This window comes from Callorhinchus milii, unplaced genomic scaffold, assembly GCF_018977255.1.
Source record: "Callorhinchus milii isolate IMCB2004 unplaced genomic scaffold, IMCB_Cmil_1.0 Scaffold9, whole genome shotgun sequence".
NCBI lineage: Eukaryota > Metazoa > Chordata > Chondrichthyes > Chimaeriformes > Callorhinchidae > Callorhinchus > Callorhinchus milii.
In genome coordinates, this window is record NW_024704750.1 from 12,192,609 (window position 1) to 12,205,039 (window position 12,431).

Here is a 12,431-nt window from a genome sequence, read left to right on the forward strand (position 1 = left end):
TGTAATATTTTAAAGTTGAAACAACTGCATCAGTTGTATTTAACCCTTTTGCACCCAGTGATCCAAAAACGTAACCGCAAAGTTCCACTAGAATAGAAAACAAATCTAGGTGGAAAAGGATTAATTTCTATGGTTAAGGTATTCAACAAAAAGGCTTTTCTTCGGTTTACATTTTCTGTAATTTAATAATTGCATTTTGGGCAGAAAACGTTTACATAGGAAAGGGCACAAATGAAATAGATAGAATTAAGCTTCTGCAAGGAAAATAACTAAGGAACGGACAAGCCACATGATTTGCATACTGAGGGGGCAATGCTTCTCTACATCGGTGTACTTGCCTTGGTGGAAAATCACTTTGGTGGTGTGAACATATTATGGTCCCATTATAAACTTACTTTACCAAGATTGGTAATTGCACAAATCAGGGGAGAACAGGCTGGTTTAGTTGATAATACTCTTGCCTCTGAGTCAGAAGTTTGTGGATTCAAGATCCACGGTAGGACTTTGAGCTCTTGGCACTCCAATGTAGTGCTGGGAATCCTGTCCTTTGGATCAGATGTGAAACTGAGGTCATGTCTACCTGTTCAGGTGCATGTTAAAGATCCTATGGCACTATTCAAAAAGAGAAGAAGGTTTGTCCTGGAGTCCTGGCTACAAATCTCCCCAGATAAAAATTGGTCATTCATTTCATGACTGTTTGTAGGACATTGTTGTGCACAAATTATCTGCTGCGTTTGCCTGCAAAGACACACTTTACAGAAGACTCTGTGAACCACCTTGAGATGTTTTGACATGATAAGTTGCTATGTCAAATGCAAGGATTATTATTAACATGCATTTACCCACTAAGGTCAGTAAATTTGCAGTTCAGAAAATAATTACTCCCTTGAACTTCTTAAATATTCAGTATTAAAATATGCACTTGTTTTTGATATAGCTTTTTAGTAGGCCCTCTGATTTTCAGATCAAATTGATTAATTAATACCCACCAGATAAGTTTAAAATTAGTTTTAAGGCCATTAAAACAAACCACATCATCCATCTCTGGTTCAAGTGAAATGGTCGCAATGCCTTTCTCACAAGATCACATCTTGGTCTCTTTTCCAAGCATGCACAGTGAGCCTCTGCTAGCTTTCGCACAGCATGTCCCATCTATTTGTTAAATTCTCTTGACAGAGTTTATGAAGACATCAGGACATTTAGAATGCAGCAAGTGCAAAGATTGCACAGTATGGGATGGTTATTGACAGTTTGCAGAAATCCTGATAAATGGAAATCCATGTTGGCAAACTAGGTATCAGAGTTCAATGGATTATTCCAGTTTCTTTCATCCGATCAAATAGAAAGAAAACAGAAACCAGGAAATAAAAGAAAAAAGTCAAAAGATGAGAAAAAAAACAATAAACAAAAGGAAGAGAACATTTTGGTGATAAAACCTAAACATCTTTGCTTAATAACCGTTAAAAAAATATTTTGGACTCAAAAACAAAATAGATTTTTCTGGCATCTGATATCATCCAACAGTTTGTCCCAAAAATCACTACAACATAAAACCCGATAATCAGAAGGCCTAGTTATTAGTAACTGTTATGCAACATTTGTGGTTTTCAAGGCATAATGCATACTTTGGCTACTATGGTCATTACTAAAGGATATAAAATAGTTCCATCCCCACCCAATAACCAGCTAACAAAACATTTTGCAGTTAAGTTTTATTGAGCACCTTAATCTAGTAATATCCATAAAGACTGAATATTAAAAAACGTTCTGTAACTAGCACCTCTCATCAACAACCCAAAATTCACAAGGTAATTTACAACTGTGTTTATGTGAGAAACCATGATTTATGATTCTTCTTTAAGGCTATGGGTTTCTTGTTAAGAGTGAAAGCAACCTGGACAGAACAGCTCAGCTGTATTTCTCTGCCTTACAGCTTTCAAAACAACACTCTTATCTTGGCAAGAAACATTTATATACACAATTAAGATTACAGCACAGTTGTATTTGTTGGCTTTCTTTTGGGTAACGATTACTACATGCACTACTCACTGAAAAAAAATCCATTCCCAAGAAGATATTGGTAATGCTTTTTCTAGCCATATTAATCTCATTTAATTTCATTATGGCCCATGTAGAATATGCATGCATTTCAATCAAATGCACATCATTTCTTTCCGACTACTATGGGATCGATCGCTACTAATTACACAAGTTGCTTTCATCATTTAAAGGGTTCGACCACAATAGATGAATTCTATATTTTAAGAATCTATTTTCTTAAAAAAACAAATAAAAGCTGTTGCCAGTTGGGATTTTGTGGATAACAGAAGGCAGTGGAGGACTCTCTGTATTAAGGAAGTGGACTGCTGTTCATGAACATTCTGTTCAGATCAGATGCCCTTCAGCACAGCAAGGGACCGACATAAGCCATGTATATTCCATTTGCTACAGCTGGAATGCCAAAACAATTATAAACATCTTTAATACACACTTATATAAAGACACACGCTCACAATTCTTTGTGTCAAGACAGTAATGCCAAATACCCATGTGTTCCATTATTGAACATGGAACCCTGCCCTTCTATAATAGTTAACTCAAGGGTCGCTAAGTGCATTGCAGATTATTGGTACTGTTAAGGGCGAACAAGAAATTGAAAGTTTGGCTAAGTAGAGGCAATTTACTTGCATGAGTGCGGTGAAGTAAAAGCAAAGAATGGGACGGGGGCAGAGCAGTGAACAGGTAATATGTTCCTTCATGTGAATCAGAAAGATCAAATTGGATCGTCAGATGCCCATTGTATGACCTCTCACCAAGATTTACATGAAAGAACATAAGTGATTGACTCTATAGTTTACAATATTTCTTTCCTTGTCCTATACTTCGTAAATTAAACTATATTGTTCTATCTTTGCATTGCTACAATTTTTCCGGTTGACTGCTTGTTGGTTTAAGAGTTTATTGTATATTTTCCTGCGTAAATCTCCCAAAATCCACCCCAATAAAATCAGTTATCAGAGGTTCTCGTTGCTCTCTACAGTTTTTCAAACAATATGGGTTTCCACTCAACACACATGCTTACCAACAATTTAAAAAATCTTTTGGTTATGAACCTGAATGCAGTGTTGCATCAGCAGAACAAACTGTATATAAAATAAAAATGCTACAAAGTTGTTTTTTAAGTGAATACGTAGAACCATAAATTTAACTGTGACCTAAAATACTTTCCTTTCAGTTATTTCACCCTCAGCAGACGAGGATGTGGAAGGAAAGTCAGCCATATTGTGGCCCATCATCTGTCCCAACATAAATAGAACACGAGCTTCATGTTCTCGATCATTTTGTCTCATCCGTTCTTCCATTTCCATACGGAGTTGCTCCAGACGAGCAAACCGTTCTTCTGATGCTTCCATGTAACGGAGAAATTTTTCATCAGCAGCTTCACTGTAGCGGATGAATTTTTCCATCATACCATCCATTATGTCCTCCAGAGAATGTTTCTTTGCTTTCTTCGGTTGAGGTGTAAGTGGCACTGATGAATGTGTGCGCCGCGTACGGGGTGCTGAAAAATAAAATAGGAATTTGAAACATACTCCACCGAAATTCAACTTGATAGAAAAAAACGCTCGTGTGTACGTGAGACGTGCCCATGTTCCAATACTGTAGTGCTTGCATGTCAACTAAAAAGTCGCCAGTACGTTTTCTCCCTCTGTTTATAAACTAATATCACACTTTTTAAGATCAAAACCAGATATTTGTATTAGTTTGTTAGTTAAAAGAAATAATGTTTATCATGAAGGAGTTGTCATTTGGAGCATTTTTCTGAATAATCTTCATGCAAGGTCTTGGAACCATTCCCAAATACATACTGCAAGCTTCCAAAGAACACAGTGTCAAAGCAGAACTTTCCAATAGTCAATCAATAACAATTGTACTGCATGCCACTGCACAAACCATCAACCACAGCAGTCAATCAAAACCTAAGCAATCATGTTATGTTGACCAAAGCTCCCAAGGCTTAAATGTAACATCACAACAATGAGATTAGCAGAGATCAAATGCACAACCTTCTATTCTGGATGGTTTTGCTTTTGCATCACCCATTTGTCTGTCAGGAATTCTTCTCTGATATTTTAATTGCATAGGAAACACTTTCTCCAACTGTTCACCGTTATTTCCTAACACTTTTAAGCAAATGTGTTTGACTAAAAATCATAGGGTTATATATATTGTGCAAACTTACTGTATCCAATTACTCTTGTATCCAATTACAATGTAGTTTTCTTTTGTTTTACCATCAAGAACTCAGAAACAGGCATGGTAACAGAGAACTTTATACTTGAACTTACTGACACAAAAATGTTTGTATTGTAGTTCAAAAACTAAGAAAAGTTTAAAGGTTAACTTTCTTAAAGCTTTTTATATGCTTCTGAAAGCCCAAATGTATCAACTTGACAAAGCTTTGACCATTTAAAAATACTTTTTATCAGCCCACAACAAAGATTATTCATGTCAACAAGTCCTCAGGTCACTTTATCACTCTCAGTTTGAGACAGTAAGTTCCACACACCTTAGATTCATTGCACTCGGTTTGTAGCATTGGCCAATGTTTTATGGTTGTACTGAATAATTACAATCCTTCGCAAATAAATTTTCCAAAGAAACCTCCACCCATTCCTCCATCCAGTTTGAAGATCTGTGTCTGAATCCAAACCCATTAATCAGTACACCAATGCAGAGCCAGGAAAAGGTGCTTTCAATAAGAAATGCCCTTGTGCCACCCAAATGATATTAATATCAGAGACAGAAAGCCAATCTGTTTACCTAAAAAAAATGACATGGAAATAGTAGAGTTTCAAAGCAAAGATTCAAAAAAGTCACAAGATGTAACAAGCGGGCTCACCCTGCACATGCAGACTGGGATTGATAGTACCAGACAATGAAACGGGCAACAGTTTGAACTACACTATGTTAACTGCAGAGCAACCTTGCTTAGTGGAAAAACTCCATAGAATCAGGCAGTTAGAAGTAAACAGTAGTTGTACTCAGACACTAATCTGCTTTGGAGACAAATGTTTTAATGGTAATTCTGGTCAGTCTGATATTTGCATATCCAGACTGTAAAACACTTCGATCAAACTCCTGTCTTTAGAAAGGACTGCTCATAATGATAGCATTAATTTGTTATGAACCATAAAACAAAGTTATTCTGAACAGCTTTCAGTCTCAATTAGGCACGCTATTTCAAACATAGAACAGAAAAAACAAACCGAATGGGGCAAAACTTAATGACGGACAATTTGTTTCATGTAAAATACTTGAAACATTAAGAAACGCAATTGAAATCTCCAGAGCAGTGACAAACAGAAGTTTCAGATAAAACAAACAAAATGAGGATCTTAGAAATTAGAGATCCAATTCACGGCAGTTTGCATCGCCACATGCCATGTGTGCGCAGTTTCAGCAAAGGAAAGCAAGTGTGGCGGATTCATTGTATTCAAGGAACCCAGTGAACCATCAACGGGAATGACTGGGAACTGTCCTCTCTCAAAGAAAGGGTTGTGTCTGTGAGGCAGTAAGACTCAGAATATGTTAACCATCTCGCATAGGGTGTCACTGGTGCACTTATTTACAATGCAATAGTCCCTTTATTAATAGGCTTCAAATAAAGAGCTACTGTATCTTTCAAAGAAAACAAAAAACTTGCAAAATAAACTTGAAAATTCTCACCCTTTAATCAACAGTTGCAATACAATAAACACCTTGTTCCTCTTGCTGTTTCAGGGTTTTTTTAAAAGTAGTGTTTCTCTTGATAAACTCCAACCATTCCGACAAGCAATATCCTTATCCCCTGCTACCAGGAAACCGCTGTGCCTGGTTACTTTTGTGCCCTTGTACAGTAGCACACCCCAGGAGTTACCAAACACCCAATGACTGCAAACTGGAATTTAGCACCATCTCTTTACCACATTAGCAACCTGCTTTGAATAGCAGATATTAAAACAGAGAAAAGGCATTTACAGACTAAAGAAAGTTACTAACTTTATTTACAGTAAACCCTAAAACAAGTACTACGTCCAGAATCAATGAGAATTACCTCGAGGTTGCCGCGTTTCGTACACAAAATCCACAGCTAATTCACTTTACAGTATATTCTGTGAAATGCTTTGAGACGTCTCAAGACGTGATAAGGCGCTGTACAAATGCAAGGATTATTATTATTATTATCTCCCTCCCCACGTACTTGTGTCAACGTTGGTTTTCAATTCCCTCTTCCAGTTCTACTTCTCTGAATAATTTTGTGGACACAAAAGCATAGAATTCAGCAGTACATAAGTAAACAGATCCCACTTTTGTGTTATTATTAATTGCAATTTTAAACATAAATTATCAATCACAGGAAAATATATATTTTTTTAAAAAAGTACTGAACACACCAGATCCAATCACCTCAATCTGGAGACTGTAATAAGCATCTTCGCAGTCCCCATCTCATTCACCTTTTTCCTGTAAACATTAGCAGATGCCTGGGGGTCCTTTGGCACATTTCTTCTGCGCAATAGTGTTTGAAAATCATCTCCAAGAAACCCCTCCATTCTCTCCATGAGTGTTCCACCAAGTTCTAAATGTTTACTCAAGGACGTGGATGCACAGCGTTCCACTGACAATCCTGAGATGGCCTTCAAATCAAGGTTTATGCAGATAAGAACTCACCTTATAGAGTTACCTTTTCCTTTAAATAAGATGGAATACAAAGAACTTGAAAATAATGGCTTTACCCTCTCCCCCTTTCGCTCCAATAAAAGGCCCAACCAATCTGCCCCAAGCTCAAATTCTTAGCCGGCGTCATTTGATGGCACATCTGTGATCCTGCACCTGTTGGGATCCCAGTATATGTCTAACAATGAGCAACTGTTAACAAACCCTTGTTTTTGAGCAACTTATGTTTAATAAATATATCACTTCTACAACTCTGACATCCAGCACAGCATAAAATAGGCTTAGAAGTGAACATGTTGATACCCGCTTTTAAATTATCAGTGCAAAGAGTGAGTGTTCAGTATTTTCTTTGTAAATGATCCGCTTCATCCAGGAGCAAACAATGGGACAATAAAATCATGATGTTACAGACTGTTTCAAAATGTATTTCCTGGTTGAAAATGGCATTTAAAATATGTTTAAAAAAATGTATTTAGTTAAAAGTCTATCTTTTATGATATCACTTACATAAGAAGCTCTCCTGTACATACATTGCTAAGATCATGCATGACTTTAGTCATCATAAGAGGAGCACTAATGATGCACATGAGTGGTACCCAACATTACAGGAGCATTCTGTATATTAAATACAAATTGGTTGAAACATGAAGACATACATTAACATGGACAATTCTTCGAGCAAGACAAAGCCTACATTCTGAAAGGACACTGCTTAAAAAAAACATATGACAAAAGCTAATTAAGAATTACACAAATTAGTTTATACTCTGCATCACTTACACTTCTTCCATTGACTAGAAAAGCTTTCAGTTGCATGCATCATCATTAAAGAGCTCCACACCAACTTGACAAAGAAGTGAGATTTTACTTAGCTCAATTGAACTGAGGAAATAAGTAGCTTAAAATATAAGCAACCACAGTGAATCATTCCAAAACACTCCAATTACCATTTTTGTTGCTATGAAACTAGTCATTATGTACTCAGACCCTCGAGTAACACCCACAGAAATTGAGTTTTACACATGAGTGAAACATTTATCGCTACAAATTTGGCACAACGTTTGTAATAGAAAGCTTCTTGAATTCTACTATTCAAAATTGCATTGCCAGGTTAAAAAAAAACCTAAGAGTATCTAAATAAGAATGAGAATTCCATGCATCCCACTTAATTCCAGAGCTAGATTGTTGGAATGGAATAGGCACTCTCTCCCCAGAGGGGCGCATCCTACTTATCTAATTTTGGAAAGTATTAGGCTGGTTGGCAAGACCCAAGGCTTGGGAACCACAGCTTGCGCATTCAGATATTGCTGGAGTCTAACCAGCTTAGCACAAGTAGCACTGTCTGGCAAGCATTATCGATGTTTGTCCAGCTAGGGCCGTCCTACTGGTTAGGGCTTTGGCTTGCAGGGTTAACAGGATCTGAGTGGGAGGATTCCCTGGTCCCCAGTGACTGGTCTGTGCTTCCAAGTCTTGCCAATGAGCCAGGCTGGCTGTGCTATCATCAGCAGTACCCTGGAATACTGCGAACCAATCTGACTCAGCAACCGGACTACCGAGATCCCCGCAGAGGACTGGCTCGATTCTGACATTACATTGCCAAGCATGTCACCTTCAGGATACCCCTCCCAAACATGTTTATAAAACTTGTTTTGAGCCACTGTTATTGAATTATCCAGCACAAATTAAAAGAAATAAAATCAGTACCAGATTATTTTATTGATTTGGGATGCTTTCAAGTCAATTATAATATCTACCATACATACAGGTCTCCCTTCACACCTCCATTGTATGGACTGGAAACACCCCACTCAGTCTGCAGCAAAGTCATCTACTCAAATCAGACCTTAAAAATCCTTAAACTGCATTGGATACAGTTTTTTAAGCGCAGAACAAATGCAACACTAATGTCAAGCTGTGCTATACTTCCGTATTATTTTGAACTCTGTAAGTTAATCATCAAGCTCAGTTAAGTGTGGTAACTACAATAACAAATTTCATTTATATAGCATCTTTCACATTGGGAGGACGTTCCAAGTTGTTGGACAGTGAAGGGTTTGCACCCGAGCCAGAAGTTGGATTCAAGTGGGATGAGGGGCAAGGGGGATGGGGGTGGGAAGATGACCGAAGGCATGGCCAAAGATAAAAGTCTTGAGACAAACCTTGAAGGAGGCAAGGGAAGGGCGAGGTGAAGGGATGGAGTTCAAGAGGGTAAGATGGAAAGGCTGAAGGCCCAACTGCCAATGGTGGGGCGGGCAGTGCAGTGGACATGAAGAGGCTGGTGCCTGCCGAGACATTAGATAATATCTAAATGACAATAGATACCAACTGACAATAGATAGATGCACGAGACATAAAAATTAGTATTTTTAACGTACTCAAACCCTTCCAATTCTACATTCCAATTCTTTTATTTATGGATTTCCAATTAATTTGAAATAACTGTAAATAAGTACATAACCAGTAAACAATAGTCATTTTTGGAGCAGCTAAAAGAAGTGTTCTGCCTTACTATTGTCCACCTAAACCATCATTAAAGTCTGCATCCCAGAAACACAATTTGAACTCATAAGCTGCTTTTGTTTCAGAGGCATGCACAACTTTGTTTAGGCTGTTGGACAGCTCCACTAAGAAAAATAAGATATTTATCAGATACCTAGGTACATTTGCTCTACCACGTGTTTGAGAAGGGAATTTATCATGATGTCCTGGCCAACAATCCACTAAATAAAATTGGTCATTCACTTCATGGCTGCTTTTTGGGGGACACATTGTTGTGTGAAAATTAGCTAGTGTTCACCCACAAAAATACAGTTGTACCACTTTACAGTAAAACCTTTGAAATCTCCTCCTGACATGAACAGTGCTAAATGAAAGGCAAGGATTATCATTTGTTTTCTTTTCTCATCATTCCAGTTAGCTCTTTTTTTAAAAAAAGGACATATAATGCATATGGAACAAGGTTATGGATATGAACCAGGAGACAGAAAAGCAGTAGGGATTTGTTTGGTAAATTTACATTGCCAGAGTCTGGCATTGCTCCCACAGTGAGAACAACTGACGGTTGGCAGTTGCTGACAAAGGTGCAATTTGGAAGCAGAGTTCGGGATATTTACAGGAACAGGATACTTGTAATGAACTATGTGATCAAGCTATCTCATGACTTCTCATTATATCTGAATGGGAAGTCATTCCAAATTATATATTTGTTGTGGATTATATATTCGTCTCGCTCCCTCCCATCCCATTTTCAGGTCTCTGCTGAAGACCTTTCTTTTCGACCGCGCGTTTGGTCACCTTCCTCCCCCTCCCCCTGGCTCGGTCCCGGGATCCGTTACTGTAAAGCGCTCTGAGACACTGTCCGACGTGGAGGGCGCTATATAAATCCAAGTTGTTGTTGTTGGATATTTGCTCACCATATAATGAATCGAATCTTGCTGCACCTTACATTCAAATTATCTTGCTTATGGAATTACGGTGGGGGAGGATCTGACAGTGATGTGAATCCAGCAACAAAAGAATCAGGTGAAGGTGTTAAACTCAGGTTTCCTCTGGCAGTTCTTCAGGTGGATATTTGAAAATCGCATTACATTACCCTGTCTAGATCAGCTAATGCAGCACACACTGGGCATCAAATCTGTTTGAAAATGAGGGGAGTCCTCATTTCCTCCAGATTAAATTGGTTATTCATTCTATGGCTATTGTGGAGTCAAAAATACATTTTTAATGCAGTGTAGCATCAATTCAGTGGTTAGAGCACTCGCCTAGTAAGCAAGAGACCTGGGTTCAATTCCAGGCAGGGCAAAATACTGGGCAAGTTTCCTTACTCCATACGCCTCTGTTTACCTAGCAGTAAGTAGGAACCCGGTTGTTAGTCGATTGGCAGATTGTTTTTCCAGGATAATAATCCTTCAAAAAAAAACTATAATAATTTGGTCACTCAATCCATGATTGTTTGATGGGACTCTGCTGTGCACAATTGGCTGCTGTATTTCGCCCATGAATATACAGTCAATTCACTTTATACTATATTCGTGAAGCACTTTGAGACATCTAGAAGTTATGAAAAGCGCTATATCAAATACAAGGATTATTATTATTCTTTGTTAGATCTTGCTGGTGCAAATGCCCACATTTGCCTCCCAGTTACCAAGGTCTATCTACAAAAAAAACAGTTGCTGCATTTAACGGTAATTAAGTACTTTGAAATGTTTTGACTTGTCAAGACCCTATAAAAATATAAATTCACTTCTTGTGAGATTTTCACTCTTTTTTGAATTTCACTTTTTAATAGAAAACAAAAGTGACAAAAAGTTATGATGGTATCAGGCTTGGATCATCTCTGGAAATGTCTTGATTTGGTATATTATAATAGTTTTGAATATTTCAGAAATGGAGCTGAACGTGAATGAGCAAAAAACAATGATAGAAATATGTTGATCGCTATATTTGTTGATCTCTACGTGTTCATCCAACTGCTACTTTGCTTTTGTGGATCGGATAGCCCATTAATTAAAAGATGCTGATGCAGAATCATCGACTGCACTCAAAAAGTCGTGTTTGCAGCAAATTTCGGCATCGCAAATGTACGAAGATGGAACAATACACATAACTGCATTCATTATTGCGACGCAAGAATTTCTCGCTTTCACTCACTGTGACTAAATTGTGTTTTAAGTTATTTGACCCGGTACCAAAGGCTTCGGATAAAGGTTACTGGCTGGTGATACGTAAACAAATTGTGTTTATCTCTTTCACGTGCAACAGCGCACAGATTATCATCATAGCCGGAGTGTGGGGGGGGGGGATCATTCAGCCCATAACGGAAGTCTTGGCGTGAGGATTTAAGCGTTACATATATGTTGATTGTTTTTTGTTATGAAGGGGGTGGAGAAGAAAGTTGATTAAAAAAATCGTCAGAAAATCCACGCCAAATGCCCCCCAGCAGTACAGCAAGCACTGGCGCGCCTCATCGTCAGACAGACAGTTCGGCGTGAAACAATACGACGAAAAGTTAAGAATAAGTACGCCAAGTCTCAATTTACCGCAATAAATGAACTTACTGCAGAAAGCGCTGGTGGAAGGTTGCGGTTCGAACTGCCGGGTGCTGGTCTCCCCCGGGGGAAGGTCTGGCTCCTCTGAAGAACAATGGCCATTCCGGCATTCAACCCTCTGACTGACATCGGACCGCGGGCTGTTCTGCTCCTCTTTAATGTCCTGAGACTGGTTGGGCGTCGCGACTGTGTCCATGGCTACCGAGCGCTCGTTGCCGATCCTGGAGCCGAGCACGGCATCGAGCTGCTCGTAAAACCTGCAGATCTTCCTGCCGCTCGCGCTGCAGCCCCGCTTGATGCTGTCCTTGGCCAACGTGTATTTCCTCTTCAGCCCCTTGATGCGGATGCGGCACTGCTCGGGGGTTCGGATGTAGCCCTGGTCCAGGAGCTGCGACGAGATGAATTTAAAGACGTGGCTGTTCCTCAGCTGCTCGTCCAGCGCCGTCTGCACGTTCTCCTCGCTCCAGATCGCGATGAGCGCCAGGGTCTCGGCATCAGACCACAGGGCGCCGCGCTCAGACCTCACTTCAGACATCATTGGAAACCAAGACCCCCGGGACCCGCGCGGCGCCGAGAATTCACTCGCGAGGGATCAACGGCCGAGCCGGGGACGGGCACGGTGCCGAGGCCGGGTGGGGAGGGGGCGCCCCCAGTGCGGTT

General features: G+C 39.3%; 1 protein-coding gene across 1 annotated transcript; it reads right to left on the reverse strand.

The window, feature by feature from the left end:
- Positions 1 to 707: 707 nt before the first annotated feature.
- On the reverse strand, positions 708 to 12,306 carry LOC103178563 (zinc finger and SCAN domain-containing protein 29-like). The gene is made up of 2 exons (XM_007893392.2): positions 11,781 to 12,306; positions 708 to 3,562 (listed from the first exon to the last, which is right to left on the reverse strand). Exons 1-2 carry the CDS (start codon positions 12,304 to 12,306, stop codon positions 3,216 to 3,218), a joined length of 873 nt encoding a protein of 290 aa, XP_007891583.2. The 3' UTR covers positions 708 to 3,215.
- Between the last annotated feature and the right edge of the window lie 125 nt (positions 12,307 to 12,431).

Bases quoted from the DNA above. Each gene is read 5' to 3' on its own strand.
- LOC103178563 (XM_007893392.2), bottom strand. From the start codon at position 12,306: ATGTCTGAAGTGAGGTCTGAGCGCGGCGCCCTGTGGTCTGATGCCGAG. The intron at 3,563-11,780 runs GTAAGTTCATTT...TTTATTTTTCAG, and splicing joins TTCCACCAGCGCTTTCTGCA to CACCCCGTACGCGGCGCACA.